The 13,692-nt window shown below is 46.1% G+C and overlaps 1 protein-coding gene across 2 annotated transcripts in view; it reads left to right on the top strand.

Annotated features, from left to right (window-relative positions):
• Nucleotides 1–4,318: 4,318 nt before the first annotated feature.
• The window catches only part of NCBP1 (nuclear cap binding protein subunit 1), a 32,863-nt gene continuing 23,489 nt past the window's right edge, over nt 4,319–13,692 (top strand). Inside the window, exons 1-4 of one of the 2 annotated variants that reach the window (XM_053370616.1) lie at nt 4,319–4,518; nt 11,403–11,491; nt 11,604–11,704; nt 12,892–13,048. In XM_053370616.1, coding sequence (XP_053226591.1) covers nt 4,485–4,518; nt 11,403–11,491; nt 11,604–11,704; nt 12,892–13,048 — 381 coding nt within the window. In that variant the 5' untranslated portion in view covers nt 4,319–4,484. Of the gene's footprint in view, nt 4,519–11,402; nt 11,492–11,603; nt 11,734–12,891; nt 13,049–13,692 lie in introns of those variants that run through there. The other variant, XM_053370617.1, reaches the window with a different exon arrangement.

Genomic DNA, 13,692 nt, shown 5'->3' with positions numbered 1-13,692 from the left:
GGAAAGGAGACAAAAGCTGGGTGGGGGTGGCGCTCTCTCTGCAAGGGGAAAAAGGCTAGCAGCCTGTAAGGACATCCTAACAGGCAAATCTCTGGAACCTGAAACCAGTATTTCCAAAATTTCTGATAGCAGAAGCAGCCTTTCCTTTAAAACAACAACAACAAAACTGAATGAAAATTGGAGGCAGTGCCATCCTTCACTCTTCCTCCAAAATAGGTTTTATGTGTAAGAGGTGCCCACTCTCTGTGCTTGTCAGTTGGTTAGAGTGTGGTGCTGATCATGCCAAGGTTGCAGGTTCGATCCCTGTATGGGACAGACAGTGCCAGATTTTTATTTATTTATTTATTTAATTTTATTTTATTTTATTTACACCCCTCCCTCCCCGGCCAAGACCGGGTGCAGGGCGGCTAACATCTGGTATAAAAACAATTGATTAAAATACAACTTCAAAACAAAATTAAAATACTACTTAAAATGCAGCCTCATTTCAGTGGAAGCCCAGATCAAAAACTGTCGGGGGGGGGGGGAAACGTCAAATCTTCACCAAGGCCAACTATCCAGACTGGTCCTACATTGGCCAGAAAAGCCCAAACAAGCGATATAGCTTAGGGCCCCACTCTCTTGGGGGCCCCCAAAAAATTTAAAGGGGGGAAAACACCTGGATGTAAATTTCCAAAATATAAGATAAAAAAACCCAAAATAAAACCTACGTACAGCAACAGTGTTTTGTTTTGTGTTGTGTAGGCTCCTATGATGTAAGTAATGGGCTTCGCTGGCTAGCCTGCTCCCTAAAATTTCACTGGTTTGCTCATTTCTATATCAATTACTTTGATAAAATACATATTTTGTTTTGTGCAAATGGCTTTAGATACCTATTAGGTCCATAAATGACCATGCAGCATATATTCAACACAAAAAACAGCGACAATTTGTTGTTGACTAAGGACAGCTGGACATATAAAGGGCCCTATTACCTTCAGCAGTTTAGGGCCTCATCTAAAGGGCCCTATTACCGTATTTGTACCTCACCCATCTGGCTGGGTTTCCCCAGCCACTCTGGGTGGCTTCCAACAAAGATTAAAAATACCGTATTTTTTGCTCTATAAGACTCACTTTTTCCCTCCTAAAAAGTAAGGGGAAATGTGTGTGCGTCTTATGGAGCGAATGCAGGCTGCGCAGCTATCCCAGAAGCCAGAACAGCAAGAGGGATTGCTGCTTTCACTGTGCAGCGATCCCTCTTGCTGTTCTGGCTTCTGAGATTCAGAATAATTTTTTCTTGTTTTCCTCCTCCAAAAACTAGGTGCGTCTTGTGGTCTGGTGCGTCTTATAGAGTGAAAAATACGGTGCCTTCAGCAGTTTAGGGCCTCACCTAAATCCGGCCCTGAGCTGCATAGTCCTGCATTGCAGAGAGGGCTGGACTAGATGATCCTTGGGTTCCTTCCAACTCTACAATTCTATGATTCTGCATGAATTACTGTTCTTGGGGGTGTCTGCTTGGAAGGAGAGAAGCCCAGAGCAGAGGCTAAACTCATGTAGATGCAGCTGCCGGCCTCTTGGGAGTGGGTAATTCTGGCCAGTCTCCACTCAATCCTAGACAATGCAGAGACACAACAGGATTGTCCATTAGATAGGAACACTCTGGACGCGGCAGGTCTCACTTGTTAAAATGATGCAGACATTTTGCACTGCGCAGAAACTCAGTAAAACTTTCAGTTAACAGCAGAGTAGTGTGAAGCCGGTCAGAGAAATGCAGTTTGCTCATTATCGGGCAAACTCCACCTCAAAGGAATATTTTCCCAGTTTCCTATGAGATGGATTTTGCCTGATAATAGATTTGATAATAGATTTGGCCAGTTTTACCGAGTATTTCCATATTGATATCATTAAGCAGAACCTGCAGCAAAATGTTAGAGAAACAAACCACATACTTCAAATAACAAATTATGCTTCCAATGTGTAATAAATGGTTTATTTTGTAATTTTATGTTTTAATAGAAAATGAAAGAAAGTGTATTTCAAATGACTTTTTAAAAACCAATTGTGGAGTCTTCATTAATTGTTATTTTGAGGTTATCAGTTCACATATATCTTCTTTAAATTTTGTATAGATGAATGGATGAAAGAATCCTGATGGATATTTTTTTTCAGGTGTCATCTTCTGTGTATTTTAAGCTACATTTGTCAACACCTGAATACTAAATTTTGTTCTGCTTGTCTCTTTAAGAATAAATATATATTTATTTTAAAATTGTTTTGATTTTAAAATCTTTAATTAACAAATATATTTGAAATAGTTCACCAAACCCAAGAAAGGTGACAAGTGAAAATATAGCCTATCTTTAAAAAACAAAACAAAAAAACACTCTCAACATTCGGTAATTTCTTATATACACAGAGAGAGAGAGTCCTTTTTTAGGGGATACTCAACAGTACACAGTACTGGCACCTCTTTTTTGTTGTTAAAAAGTGTAGCACTTACTGTAAAAACTTCATGGTGAATACCGGCACCTATTTTTCTAGAAAAATAGCATTGTGTGTGTGTGTGTGTAACATAGTGTCGAATCAAGAGAAAAAAATACACGAAGAGCAGACACAATATTATAGCGCAGTCTTAACCATGTCTACTTTTTTATAAAGGGAATGTGCATAATCCAAAGAAAATTCTGAAAACCACACTTGAGTAATATCAGTATTAGACCCAAACAAAATGTCCACAATATAGTGAGCAAGCTTAATTGGGCTGGGTGTTACACAAAGTAAGTAAAAAACATGTGAACAGCAGACACTGCCACCTCATAAAGGATATTTTCCTGGAGATGTGTGTATATGATTTGTAGTGGCACAAACATGGGGACACTCAAGTCTACTCTTATTTGCATAGACATACCCATATCCTTGACCACAGCACACTGGGATTTTTAAAATTTTTGAACAGTAATGTGTCATTGCCTATAAAGTTCAATGTGATGCTCTCAGGTAACTGTGTGAGAGATACCTCAGTTGGTAAAGCATGAGACTCGAATCATAGAATCATAGAGTTGGAAGAGACCACAAGGGCCATCGAGTCCAACCCCCTGCCAAGCAGGAAACACCATCAGAGCACTCCTGACATATGGTTGTCAAGCCTCTGCTTAAAGACCTCCAAAGAAGGAGACTCCACCACACTCCTTGGCAGCAAATTCCACTGTCGAACAGCTCTTACTGTCAGGAAGTTCTTCCTAATGTTTAGGTGGAATCTTCTTTCTTGTAGTTTGGATCCATTGCTCCGTGTCCGCTTCTCTGGAGCAGCAGAAAACAACCTTTCTCCCTCCTCTATGTGACATCCTTTTATATATTTGAACATGGCTATCATATCATATCATATCTCAGGCTTGTGGGTTAGAGGTCCATGTTGGGCCAAAGAGTTCTGCATTGCAGCGCTTGGACTAGATGACCCTCGGGGTCCTTTCCAATTCTATGATTCCATGATAAGAGTGCAGCCTTGGTCTGAGTTCAAGACCAAACCTGGAGACAGCTGCTGCTGAATTTAGAGCCTGTTTCCACCTCGCAGGTATGCTCTGATTTTGCAGCCTACACCGAAATGTTTGCCTTCTTTAAAAAGCAAATAGCAGCAAATCGCCACCCGCTGCATCACAGGGTGAAGGATTATTTATAAATAATAGTTTTAAAATGAAACATGATTCCAAGAAAAATAATACTTAAAATTGTTATATGAATTAAAATATAAAACCTGATTGCACATGAAAATAATAATTCAAATTGCAATATGAATTAAGAAATGAAATACGATTCCAAAGAAAGATAATAATTAAAATTGAAATATGCATTTAAAAAATGAAACATTATTCCAAAGAAAGATAATAATTAAAATTGCAGTACGAATTTAAAAAACGAAACACGATTCCCAAGAAAAATAATAATTAAAATTGCAATATGAATTAATAAATCAAACATGATTCCCAAGAAAAATTAAATTGCAATATGAATTAAAAAATTGAACGATTCGAAAGAAAAATAATTAAAATTGAAATATGAATTAAAAAATGAAACACGACTCCAAATAAAAATAATAATGAAAACTGCAATATGAATGAAAACATGGGCCCAAAGAAGGCTGACATAAAAAAAAACACCGGTTCTGCGCGTTTCGTTCGTTCCCGAGGAAGCCACTTTGCAGACCTTCCCTTACTCCTGGCTGCCCCGGAAGAGCTCCTGCTCGCTTCCTGTCCCGCCCCCTTCACCTCAGAGCTGAGCTGGTTCGCCCACAGTCTGCGGCTACCGGAAGAAGCCTGCGAGCGGCTACCGGAAGGGAGGGAGGCGAGGAGGACGGAGCTCTCCGCGCGCGGGTTCTCGGCGGGCGTTGTGAAGCTGCGGCGGCGGCGGCTGAGGCCTCCGGTGAAAGAGCGGCGGTTTTCAGCTCGCGGGCCGCCCTCGGCAGAGCCTTCCCCGCGCCTGGACGCCGCTGGCGAGGCGGGAGCCGGGCCATGTCGCGCAGGCGGCACAGCGACGAGAACGATGGTGAGAAGGCGGGAGGGCCGGCGGGCGGGGAGAGTCCGGGGGTGGCCGCTTCTTCCCTCCGCCTGGCCCCACAGGTGACCCGCCGGGGGAGAGAGCGACCCACCCAACCCCCCTCCGTGGGGCACGTGCTTCGGGGAACAACGGCAGCCTTGGCGCGCGCCTTCCTGCACGCCAACTTTTTTTAAAAAACAACAACACCGTGCGCATTAAATTTATTTATTTTATTGAATTGAACTTGCACAGGAAGGCGCCACAGACCGAGTTCTGTCAGTACTCGATGCCAAGCCCAGTTATGTCTGCTCTGGCTGGCAGCACTTGGTCAGCCCAGTTATGTCTCTTCTGGTTGGCAGCACTTGGTCAGCCCAGTTGTGACTGCTCTGGCTGGCAGCACTTGGCCAGCCCAGTTATGTCTCTTCTGGTTGGCAGCACTTGGTCAGCCCAGTTGTGACTGCTCTGGCTGGCAGCACTTGGCCAGCCCAGTTGTGTCTGCTCTGGCTAGCAGCACTTGGCCAGCCCAGTTATGTCTTCTCTGGTTGGCAGCACTTTGCCAGCCCAGTTGTGTCTGCTCTGGCTAGCAGCACGTGGCCAGCACAATTGTGTCTGGTCTGGCTGGCAGCACTTTGTCAGCCCAGTTATGTCTGCTCTGGCTGGCAGCAATTAGCCAGCCCAGTTGTGTCTGCTCTGGTTGGCAGCACTTGGCCAGCCCAGTTGTGTCTGCTCTGGCTGGTAGCACTTGGCCAGCCCACTTTGTCAGCCCAGTTATGTCTGCTCTGGTTGGCAGCACTTAGCTAGTCCAGTTATGTCTGCTCTGGCTGGCAGCACTTAGTCAGCCCAGTTGTGTCTGCTCTGGCTGGCAGCACTTGGCCAGCACAATTGTGTCTGGTCTGGCTGGCAGCACTTGGCCAGCCCACTTTGTCAGCCCAGTTGTGTCTGCTCTGGCTGGCAGCACTTAGCCAGCCCACTTTGTCAGCCCAGTTATGTCTGCTCTGGCTGGCAGCACTTTGCCAACCCAGATATGTCTGCTCTGGCTGGCAGCACTTGGCCAGGTGCTGGGGGAAAGGGCTTCTTTCGATGCCCACCTGAGAAAGAGAGAGAGAGAGTGCCTGTGAACTATGGGCGCCAATGGCACAGGACCTACTGCAAGAAGGAGTGGGGGGGTTAAGGGGTGTGGAGATCCGGGTTTTCCCAAACTTGGGTGTCCCACTGTTTTTGGACCACACTTCTCATCATCCCTGACCGCTGGTCCTGTTAATTAGGGATGATGGGAGTTGTAGTCTAAAAACAGCACGAGACACAAGTTTGGGAAACCCTGGTGTAGAATTATTTTATTTAGGGGAGACCGTGACTGAGTCCCCCCCGCCCCAAGGTATGAGTATGTGTTGTTAACCCTAAAGATACCTTAGTTGCAGCATAGAATCATAGAGTTGGAAGAGACGACCCCCTGCAATATTTTGCCCAACATGGGTCTCGAAACCCAGGACCCTGAGATTAAGAGTCCTGTGCTCTATCAAATGAACAATTCCAACCAAAGAAAGAAGACTAATCTATATATTTGACGAAAAGGGATTCAGAGGACAGGGAAGAAATGCAGTAGATGTATGGTTTGTTTAATGGGTGGAAATGCTATTTAGGTTATTGCTGGGAGTGTTGTGGCTGCCCAGTACCAGCCCTGGGCCAAGACCCCTTTTCCCAGGTCATGTGCATTTTCACCGTTTGCTGATTGTAGAATAAAGTGACCATTTTCAAATATGAATAAACTATCTTCACAGACGATTTCCATGCCATCTGTTGCTGACTCAAACGAAGTACCAGTACTTTTTTATGCAGAGAGTTTGCACAATTTAGTGGCAGCCAAGTAAAAAGTAATCAAGTTGTATTATCAAGAAAAGAAAGCTAACTGCAATTACCATTTGTGTTTCATTTGTGTCCTAGCACCATGTCACATATTGTGTAGTAGCAGCTCCCTCCTCTTCTGTGTCGTGGGAACATAGATATCATAGAAGGTACCATTGTTAAGTAATAAGATAATCCATTAGCCGTTCAATAAGCTTTGGCTTGTCCTCATTCAGTGTGAGCAGGAAGGAGTGGTATAAGGAATGGCGTGAAGTTTTGTATGAGTATAGGATTTGGTAGTGGGGTTTCCATAGAAAGAAGAAATGGAGTTTAATGTTGAGCTTTGAAAAGAGAGTGTCTGATTTTCTTGTCTTACTCTTAATTTTAGAGCTGAAAGCAGAAGATATTTGGCAAAATAACTGAGGTGTTCAAAACACCTTTGCAATCTGTCAGACCTGTCAGGCATTCTTTAGTTCATGGATAGGCAAACTAAGGCCCGGGGGCCAGATCCAGCCCAATCACCACCTAAATCCGGCCCATGGATGGTCCTGGGTGGGAAACTGCTCTAGAGGCTTTCATCCAAATGTAGGGTTATTCTGGTGTTCAGTGTTTCTTCCTTTAGATTCAGAATTTGTAAGCAAAATAAGAATATTATTGGATAGCTTTTCTTCCCTTAACTACCGCATTTTTCGCCCTATAAGACGCACTTTTCCCCCTCCAAAAATGAAGGGAAAATATGTGTGCGTCTTATGGGGCGAATGCAGGCTCCTTGGCTTCAGCGATAGCAACGCGAAGCCTCCGAAGCCTGCGCTCCGGAGGCTTTGCATTGCTTCCACTGAAGCCAGGAGAGTCTGCTCTTTGAGGCTGGCGGTGGGGGAAAGCAGCGCCTCCTCCATCGCCAGCCCCAGAGGATGGGGGGCAGCGGGAAGGCGCGCAACGCCTTAGCTCTGCTCCCCAACCTGGCTTTGAGGCTGGCGGTGGGGAAAGCAGCGCTTCCCCCATCGCCTGCCCCAGAGGATGGGGGGCAGCAGGAAGGCAAGCGACGCCTTCCCGCTACTCTCCGACCCGGGTTGGAGGCTGGCGGTGGGGAAAGCAGCGCTTCCCCCATCGCCAGCCCCAGAGATTGGGGGGCAGCAGGAAGGCGAGCGACGCCTTCCCGCTACTCTCGAACCCTCCTGTGGGCTTTTGCGGGAGATGGGTAATTCCCCCACCTCCCGCAAAAGCAGGCAAAAGCCGTGCGCTCTTTAAAGGGGCTCCGCGGCTTCTGCTGGCTTTTCTAGGAGGTGGGGGAATTTCCCCGAGGAGGGAGAAGGGACTGACTGGCTGAGTCCGTCCCTTCTCCCTCCTGTGGGCTTTTGCGGGAGATGGAATTCCCCCACTTCCCGCAAAAGCCGTGCGCTCTTTAAAGGGGCTCCGCGGCTTCTGCTGGCTTTTCTAGGAGGTGGGGGAATTCCCCCACCTCGTAGAAAAGCCCGCAGGAGCCGCGCACCCTTTGAAGAGCGTGCCGCTCTTGGGGGCTTTTCCCCGAGGAGGGAGAAGGGACTGAATGGCCGTTTCAGTCCCTTCTCCCTCCTGGTCGAAAAGCCCGTAGGAGTCGCGCACGGCTCCTGTGGGCTTTTGTGGGAGGTGGGGGAATTCCGCCACCTCCCGCAAAAGCAGGGAGAAGGTCTTGGAGTAGCGCACAGGCTGCGTGCAGCCTGTCCGCTGCTCCCAGAGCTGCGGGGGGGAAATCATATTTTTTCCCTTGATTTCCCCCCCCTGAAAACTAGGTGCGTCCTATGGGCCGGTGCGTCCAATAGGGCAAAAAATATGGTAATCTTCTTGTTAAAAGATGCTGATAAGCTTTGCTCGTGGAACAGTTTCTTGCTGTACTTTGGCATCACCCGTTAAGATTGTTGCTATTTACAAATCAGCCATCACTTTAAGTGTCACTTAAACCTAGACTGCAATCCAAACCTTGCTTGCCTGGGAGTAAGCGCCATTGAATTAATTAGGACATGGTTAGGATTGTGTTGTAATTTAGACCTGTGCCGCCTATCAAGTCATTTGAATACTACTATGCAAGTACAATGAGGGGGTAGTCTAAAACTATGTTGACAGCTAACATTTTCACTTCCGATTGGCGATGGAAAATGATTGGTTCATATACATGCATTTCAGTTTTGCATGCCTTGTTTAGCTCCTTGACCTTTGGAAATAAAAGGTTGATTGCTTGCTCTCCTTTCCTTCAAGTCTTTAAAATGAGCCCTGCTATATTCTCAACAGGGGGTGGGGGTTTTTTGGTCTTGCTTTCCTCCTGGCAGGGTCAGGCAGCATGGCCCACTCACATCAGTTAAGCTACAACTGCTGTTTTGGCTGCTCCTCTCCCAGAACTTTTCCATGTAGGCATTAAACATTTTATACCTGCAAAGAGTTTTTTGTCTGAATTGGCTTGTTCTGTTTGATCTTCCTCCTTTTGTATCGTGTCTGTTAAGTTGTAAGCCTGTGGGCAGAGTGTTGGATGCTTTTCATCTTAGGACAGCAACTAGAAAATTCCAGGTGCTCTATAAATAATGGCTTGGATCCTGCATTTCTTTCTGCCAGCAGGAACATCATGTGGGTGGAGTTCCACTCATAGGACACTCAGAACAATGGGGAGGGAGGAAAGCGACTTTTCAGTGGCATTGTGGAGGAGGCATTAATCACCTCCTTGGCCCAGCCAGCTGTCCCCTCTTTGCTAGTTTTATCAGCCAAGGGTACAGAGTGCAAGTGGTTGACTTGACCGATCCAAGTATCTTGTCCATGTCCTCAAGCCGTACTGACTGAAACTCATCCAACACAACAGGACCAGACAGTGCTATGGACCAGAGTTCGAAATTCGCCAGGCATGTTTTTGCTACTGGTGTGAGTCCAACTGCGACTACGTGGAGATTTTTGGGTGCCAGGTTGGCGGCTGACATCTCCATTGAGCCAGCTGACTCACATGCAGTTCTCTCTCATCACAGCAAGGAAAGTAAGTGCAGGGCTGAGTACAGATATATTTGACTGTGCTGCAGCCTGTCCACAGGCCACCCAAATGAATCTCACAGACCACAGTTAAAAAACATCTGCTTGGTCCATAGTTGATTCCATTTCCACTGTGTGTGTTTCTCTTTCTTGCATACTGGGACAATTGAATTGTTGTAAGAGCAAGATGCAGTCAAGCAATGTAGCTGAGATCATAGAATTGTAGCACTGGAAAGGACCCCATCCGGTCCAACCCCCTGGCGAATAGACATTCCATTGTGGCGATCGTAACTTAGGTGTAAGGTGCAGTTTGGTGCCTAGCTTCCATATCTGAGTTTCTAACACTGCTCTGGATACTCCTTGAGTGGATTCAGTATTCCAGTGGATGCAAGCGATTTTATTCTCAAAATGCTTAGCAAACATGTCACAGTGAGATACCATCAGTTTTGCCACTTCCTTCAGGCCAGACTGTAAGAGGCCCTGCACAGCCTGCAAAAGCTTTGTAATGAAGGCAGCAAAGTATGCCGTTTTGCTCCCTTCACTGCTCAAGGACAAACCCAGGTTTGATTGCATTTGAACAGAGTTTTCCCCCGCTCACGTTCTAGCTGTCTCCCAGCTTGTTTCCTCACCCTAAGCTCTGGAGTATACCAGGGGAGCCAAGTAGCCTCCACAAAACTGGAGAGAGCGCTCGGGTGAGTGTGTCAATTCAATGACTCAAGCCATCCAGATTTCCCCCAAGTCATCCAGGGCTTCAACAGGAGCACCAGTCATACCAGCTGGCAAATCCCCCAGGGCCATCTGGAATCCAGTTGGATCCATCAGCCTCATAGGTCCATCCATCCTTATAGGTCTCCAAGCTGTAAAGACACTGAGAGCCTAAATCTCAACAAGAAGTGATCTGGTCGTGACAAAGGACTGGTGTCAATATCCCCCACTCTCGGATCACCCTTTCCCTTCTTATTTGAGAAAACAAAGTCCATAGTGTGACCTACCAAATGTGTTGAGCCAAAGGCATATTGGGACAGCTTCATGATTGTCATGGCTGGCATGAAATCCTGAGCCACCCCAGAGGTAACTGCTTTGGCATGGATGACCCCCAGCAACAGCAGTCTGGGAGTCCTCAACACTGCCTCCGAGAGCAACTCTTGTCAGCTCAGGCAGGGGGGCTGTTGGGCATCAAGGCAGCCAGTAAACCAGAATTGGCCAACATCAGGGACAGGCACTCTGGGCCCTCACTCAACTGGACAGAGAGTCTGAACAGAGAGTTGGAATATCTGGGCTATTGCAACTCCCCCTCCCTGACCCTCAAGTCTGGCCTGATGGTGTCCTGATACCCAGGTGGGCACAGCTGGATAAGACCAACTCCACCCTGCTCACTTAGGTCTCAGTGATGCAAACGAAATCGGCCTCCTCATCCACAATCAGATCAGGGATGAGAGAGGCCTTCTTCAAAGCCAATCTGTCATTCAACAGCAGCAGGCACAGACTCAACAGTTGGATGATAGGACAATCACAATTCCCCAGGCTGGAGGGAGGGTTGGCACACAGCACAATCACTAACTGCCTGTCCGTTTGCTCCTTACCAGGCCTAGCCCACCCCACACCATACCTCCCCTTGTCCAGAACCACTATGATTGGGTTCCCCCCAGCTCCACTCATCCCAGCCAGATTTTACATCCTTTAATTTAAAAAACAAGAACCCCAAATTTAAAAACACACGTTAAAAAACAGTTAAAACAGGATTGAAACAATTAGAGCAAGGCTATCCACAGATAAAATGATGTTATGGCCCTTGCCTTTCCCTGAGGTTGCTCGCCTCTGGGGGGGTGCCACCGCTATTGGCCCAGGTCTTGATATAGCCCCCCCCCCCGCCACCGCCCTGGTAGATTGAGCAGACTTCTCTCTGCTGACCAAAGGTGCAAAAAGACTGGCTTTCTCAAGAGATGGAGGAAGGCCAGATGAACAGCTCACCGATGGCCTCTGGCTGTTGCCACCTTTGAGAGTGAATCATCAGCATGGACAATATTGTGGGCTGAGTTCTTCTCTGCTTTATCTCCTTGATACAGGAGGGCAGCCGCACAAGAGGAGGAGAACATCTGAGCCATCTAAAATTGAAGAGCGGCTGGAATCCTTAATATGCAGAGTAGGAGAAAAGGTATGAGGGGCTGCAGCTTTATACTGTTTTGCATGTGTGGTTTCAAAAGCTTTTAAGTTGTGTATTGCAGTGCAAATACCTTTACACAGAGTTCTTCTTCTAATCCTCTCAGAGTACTTCTTCTTTGGAGAGTAACTTGGAAGGCCTGGCTGGGGTCTTGGAGGCAGATTTACCAAACTACAAAAGCAAGATACTAAGAATCCTTTGTACAGTGTATGTATGCAAAAGATTTATGGATCCAGGTGATAATGTATTACCTACACTAAATGCTTTTAAACATAAGGTTACGTTGTATATTTGTGTGTGTTTGTGTGTGTGTGTGTCATTAATTTTCTGTCCTAGATGTTTTCTGTCTTAGATGTTGAAACTGAGAGGAAATCTCAGGGAGGAAATGAACAAACTGAGTAAAACCAATAGTCTGTTTACCTTAGGCAGAAAGTTTTTGAGCTGATAATCATTGACTAGCCTTTCTGAGTAAATGTGCGTACGGTTCATGGTCAGAAATGGGAAAAAGGACCTCAGGTTTTTATTAAAAGTGCACCACTTGCCAAATATTTTGAGGTGGTTGTTGGCAATGGGTGGCAATGATGAGGTGAGCAGTAGTGTGTTGGTATGTGTTTTTTCCACTGTATTGCCTTGTGTGTATGTGCGTGTCTGCTTTCTGGAGTGCTATTGCTGATCATTTAGCCACATACACTACAATTCAAATGCCACAGTTGGTCTGTTGACTGCAGCAATCAACTGAAGCATGTTTTGTAGTTCCAGATTGCTGGGAGATATTTCAAGGCGCTCCAGGAAAGTATAAGAACTTTGCCTCACTTCTGCCTCCCGCTCTTCCTCCTGTTTCTTCTGTTCTTTTCAACCAGTGCCCTGCAGTACAAGAAGAGACACTGCTACTCTACAGTGGAGCTGAACTAAAGGCCGGACTCAGCTGCCCCATTCTGCTAGCGGAAGACGGCACGAGGACTCCTGATATTGCAAAGGAGCTTCCTGCCCCAAATCTGCTCTGGAGGGTCGGGAGATTCCCCCCCCCCCCCAATAATATTCAGGGAGAGGAGTGGAGAGATCATTCCATTGGGCAAGCAGAAATACTTGCGCTGTGGTATGATCTCCTTAGTTCTATGTTGAATTTCACCCTAAGAGGAAAAAACACAGTAGATCATGTTGCATAATTTATATGTATTTTATTCTAGTTTTCCAAGGAGAGTTTGAAAAATAAGTCAAATCCAAGCAGAGCCTTTTCTCACTTTGTTCTAGGATATAGATTCTTGAGTTCAAAAAATATCTGTATCCCACCTAACGGTTTGAATTTGCCATGTTGAAGAATGATAACCCAATGTTTGCAATCTGAATTAATGCCTGGTGTTTGTGTCTCCTCCTTAATGGGGAAAAAAAATCAGTGCCCGTTTGTTACCTGTAAAGCTGACGGTTTACACTACTTTAGTCGGCCTGCTGAACGCAAGGAACTACAACTTTGGCGGAGAGTTTGTAGAAGCCATGATACGTCAACTCAAAGAGTGTTTCAAAGTCAACATGTATAATGAAGCTGTGGTTTTAGTAAGTTCCTTTTGCATCTTACAGCCTTTATTTAGTTTCCTTTCCAGTGAATCTGAAGGGCTTACCTTTCATCTTGCAGGGTGCAGTTGTGGAAAATTCAGTCTCATTTTCTCCCCAATGCACCCATCCAAACCCACCCTTGCCCATCTATTTGTAGCTTTACTGCAGTGCTAGTGGCATGGCATGTTGTGTGATTTTAGTGCTTGTTCAGACAGCATTCTCATTACGCTGATGGCACACAAAGGATTAAGATCCAGCAGGTAGATTTTTTTCTTATTCACTGCGTCTTTTTAATACAGTCGTACCTTGGTTGTCGAACGGAATCTGTTCCAGAAGTCTGTTCGACTTCCGAAAACGTTCAAAAACCAAGGCGTGGCTTCTGATTGGCTGCAGGAGCTTCCTGCAGCCAGTCGGAAGCCACATCAGACATTCGGCTTCCAAAGAACATTCACAAACCGGGACACTCACTTCTGGGTTTGCAGCGTTCAGGAGCCAAAACGTTCGACTCACAAGGCGTTTGGGATCCAAGGTACAACTGTAATTTACAACTCACAGGTGAAGCTTTTTCGTTTTCTGTCTTGCTGCTGCCTTTTTAAGGGATTCCAGCCGATAATAAGGTTGGGCCTTGGTCTCATGTGCTTCCT

The sequence above is a fragment of the Podarcis raffonei genome, chromosome 17 (assembly GCF_027172205.1).
Source record: "Podarcis raffonei isolate rPodRaf1 chromosome 17, rPodRaf1.pri, whole genome shotgun sequence".
NCBI lineage: Eukaryota > Metazoa > Chordata > Lepidosauria > Squamata > Lacertidae > Podarcis > Podarcis raffonei.
This window is presented reverse-complemented; position numbering and strand designations above follow the sequence as displayed.